This window comes from Amphimedon queenslandica, unplaced genomic scaffold (assembly GCF_000090795.2).
Source record: "Amphimedon queenslandica unplaced genomic scaffold, v1.1 AMPQUscaffold_12747, whole genome shotgun sequence".
In the NCBI taxonomy this organism is placed as follows: Eukaryota; Metazoa; Porifera; class Demospongiae; order Haplosclerida; family Niphatidae; genus Amphimedon; species Amphimedon queenslandica.
In genome coordinates, this window is record NW_003547017.1 from 19,669 (window position 1) to 23,882 (window position 4,214).

At 34.0% G+C, this 4,214-nt stretch overlaps 1 protein-coding gene across 1 annotated transcript in view; it reads right to left on the bottom strand.

The window, feature by feature from the left end:
* Positions 1–12: 12 nt before the first annotated feature.
* LOC109586908 (receptor-type tyrosine-protein phosphatase T-like) overlaps positions 13–4,214 on the bottom strand; it is a 7,311-nt gene continuing 3,109 nt past the window's right edge. Inside the window, exons 4-10 of the mRNA XM_020003136.1 lie at positions 884–907; positions 738–834; positions 629–690; positions 524–586; positions 295–482; positions 163–250; positions 13–116 (exon numbers count right to left, since the gene is read on the bottom strand). Of these exons, the coding sequence (XP_019858695.1) occupies positions 13–116; positions 163–250; positions 295–482; positions 524–586; positions 629–690; positions 738–834; positions 884–907 (626 nt within the window). The remainder of the gene's footprint in view (positions 117–162; positions 251–294; positions 483–523; positions 587–628; positions 691–737; positions 835–883; positions 908–4,214) is intronic.

Consider the following 4,214-nt stretch of genomic DNA (forward strand, 5'->3'; position numbering starts at 1 on the left):
GATTAAAATAATTCAGTAAAATATTAAACTTACATCAACGTAGCTAGCATTAATGTATTCTCTTTGGCACATATCCAAGTTAGGATTAGTAGCCAGTATTATCCTATTATCATCATCTGATAATAAAGTAATCACATTACTATTAACTATACATTTGCATACAAACTGTGATATTTTTAAATCTGTTAAAAGGGCTGTTCTCCTCACTGTATCCAACAGTACATGGCTTTTCCTCTCCACTCTTGAGGCTCTATTATAATCATCAGTAATAATGTACAAGTATGAATTATTTACTGTGTATTGGCTTTCAAATCCATTGCTATGACAACTGGTTACATGTGTATTCAGATCCTCCAGTGATATAGGTAGAGTGAGAGGAATCTGTGGATCAAAATTACAACCAGACAGAAGAGCAGTCTCTATGTCAGTGTATGTTGGTTCATAAACAGATGGAATTGGTGCTTCTTGTATTGCTGCATAATCTAAAATTATAATCAAAATTATTCATTCCATTGATCTCTACTTGACTCTTCTTTATTTATTTCACAATATTTGTCTTCATCATTCTTGGTTAGGCTCTCATTATCTATAATAATTAGTAATAGTTTTAATGATACATCATAACCACCTTGTATTTCTGACATAGCTATGTTAACATTGTATTTGCTAATTTTCAGTGACTTCTTTCTTCTGTTAAAAAACTAATAATGAATAATTTTGACAGTCATAGATTTTACTTTATGAAAGCTATAATTATAACAATCAACACTATCAATAGTGCTATCATTATTACAGCAATCCCTGAGCCTCCAACAGTAACAATGAATGAAGTATCTGTAATCATAATTATTGTATAAATCTTCATACAAAATAAAAGACTTACTTTCAGGCTTCATAGTAGCAGCCACTGTTTTAAAAATAAGTGAGGTTTATGAATTATGGGGACTATACTCATACCTGATGTTTGTATTACTGATGATGATAAAGACTTTAGAGTAGATGATGGTGATATTACTGTAGAAAATAACTGTTTTGTGGATGACGATGATGCTATTGTAAATAATGATATTTGTGCAGATGATGGTGATATTAGTATAGATGATGGTTTTATCATGGATAAAGGTGATATTAGCATAGATGATGATTCTGTTAGTAGTTCTAGAGTCTCATTAGTTATAACTGTCCATGCCCCGTATCCATTATCAGAATATGCACGTATACCAAAAATGTAACAGGTATTACTATTCAGACCAGTGATGATAGTAAAAGTATCGTTACTAGATACATTAGATAGATTCAGTATTTCAGGAGTAATGTCATCATCATATGCCATTGAACAGTTACCAGACTCTAAGGCATGATATCCTATCTCATATGTGATGATGGGATAGTCTGATGGAATATAAATAGGTTTACTCCATGAGATAACAGCCCATGTAGTGTCCACGATACTGGATACTGAACCAACTGGGCTAGGTACTAAATAAAGAAACAGATTCTCACAAAATAATTTAAAACATGCATACCCATTCCAATCTCTACAATTATAGGATCACTGAAAGGACCTCTTCCAGCAGAGTTTACAGCAGCTACACTAATATTATACTTAGTACCAAATGCTAGATCATTCAATATGATATATCTCTCAGTACTGGTGAGGTTGTATGTGATACTGCTGTTACTGATCATCACTGTATAGCCTGTGATTAGACCATCATGTTTAGAACAATTGACCTCATTCCAAGTGAGATTATTAATTGGTTGTAATAAAGACAAAGAAGTAGATACACCAGTAGGAGCTATAAATATAACATTACATAATAGTTGAAGATTGTACCAAACCTGTTGGCATTGTATCTTTTTTAATTGAGCTAGGATCAGATCCTCCTAATACATTACCAGCTCTCACTGTGATGGTATAGTTCATACCACTGTACAGACCTATTAATGTATAACTGTATGTTGTAGTGGACTGATGAGGAACAACAGAAACTGTCTCATTCACTGATGATAACTGGGGACAAGATGGAGTATAGGAGATGGTGTAGTATGTTACATAATTGTCACTACTAGGAATAGTCCAGTTCACTGTAATACATGTGGTTGAGACATTAGATACTGAGAGACTAGTTACTGGACTAGGAACTAGAACAGACATCAATTATACTCTCTCAATGATAATAACTCACCATCAAATCTTAACACTGTTACTGTACTATTAACTGAAGGAAGATCTATATATGAGTACACACTGATGGTATAGGTACTCATTAGTAAGAGATCTGTTAGTACAATTTCATTTTTACTTGTAGATACTACATTCCTTGTTACACTTTCAGTAGTATACTCAATCACATATCTAATAACCTCTGATGAATTGGTCCAGTTCACTTTAATACTAGTTGCATTTAATATAAACCCTTTCACATTATTTGGAGGACCATTAGGAGCTGAAAATATACAGAGCAATATTGATTAAAGTATAATCAATTATTCATACCATGTAATGTCACAGATTGACTGTAGTTGACTCCTCCAATCATTGCTGTACAGGTAACAGTGACTGACACTCCCAGTGGATCAGGATATACCAGTAGTGTGTTATTGTATGTCAGGACATCAATTGATGTATACATTGAGTTACTCTTCATCACTCCATTCACTAACCAGTAAACATCAGTTGATGGATTTATATCAGTAGTTGTGATACAAGTGATACGATATTGAGTGCTATTGAGTTGTGTAATGGATGAGACTAGTGTCCAATTGATTGAATTAATAACTATAGAATTGCATCAATAATGTTACAAGTACATTAAATGCAGCAGCAATACCTGGTGAGGTCTGTACTTTGATTGTACTAGCAGGTCCCAGTAATTGCTGATATGCTCTAACTGTGATGTTATAAGTTGTTAGTTCTCTCAGTCCATTCAGTGTGATTGCATTAGTATTACTTCCCTTCACCTGTACTGTCTGCACAGTGTCTGTGTCACTAGTGACATTGACTACATATCCATCAGCATCAGATGAATCAAGTGCAGTCCAACTGACATTGATAGTGGTAGCTGTCTTGCTGACCACAGTAAAAGAAGAGGGAGCATTTGCTGGTACTAACATAGAAAAATTTAATAATAATAATTGGTAACACTAAGTTTTAGAGTTTATAAGCATTACCTGTTACAGTTAAACTACGTGTTCTAGTTCTTTGATCAGTAACTTGCACTACACACTGATACATTTGATCTCCAGTGGTTGATTGACTGATTGATCCACTACTGACATTCATTCCATCCCATGTGATAGTAACAGTATATCTTACTGTGTTTTCAACAACACCACTTAAATCAGTACCAGGACAAGGGTTATTATTATTGTCATCACAATTGGTATAACTAGCCAGTGCAGTATTATTAATGCTCATGCTAATATCATAGCGATTGAATCCAATTTTAATACAATTCAGTTTGTATTCCTGAGGATATACTGTCATATCAGAAGGAAGATCAGCAACAGTAAATGATTCTATCTGTGCAAAGTCTACAAATGAAAAATATTACATCAGTAAGTGATTATAGTCTCCTCTTACTGAATATATTAGCAACGATGATGCTAGTGTTAGAATCTGAACAATCAGTGGGTAGACAACACTTGTACCAGCCATCACCATCAGATGACTGGAGATGGTTTGGTATTTGAACACTGAGATTAGCTCCTGAGGACCCAGGGGTACATTGAACATTTTGCTTGTTACCAGGACAAGGAACTTCTCCATCAGGTCCAATCCATTGTCCATCATCAAGATTAGCACCAGGTAATCCACACTCTAATGGCTTACCTCTGATGGTGTTATCTGAAAAAAATGATCCATTGGGATAACATTTTTCATTATACCTCAGGTAGATACCTATAAAAACCTATACAGTTGCTATTATACACATCCAGTGTCTTACCTGAGGAAGGTGGACATTGGCTAATAACTTCACTGACACTCAACAAGAATACAGCACTCACAAAAACTAGTCCTGACACTGTCATTTTGTCTACAACTGATAAATGTAAACGTTTTTCTGTCTACTAAAACAAAAAATAGCAATATCATCGGTAGCCCATTAACAAAGTAAATATTACATAAGAAAAATAAATATATAATAAGTATGTTATAAAAACAAGACATGGTTACACAATAGGAATGTAAATTAAACACTCTATGTGAC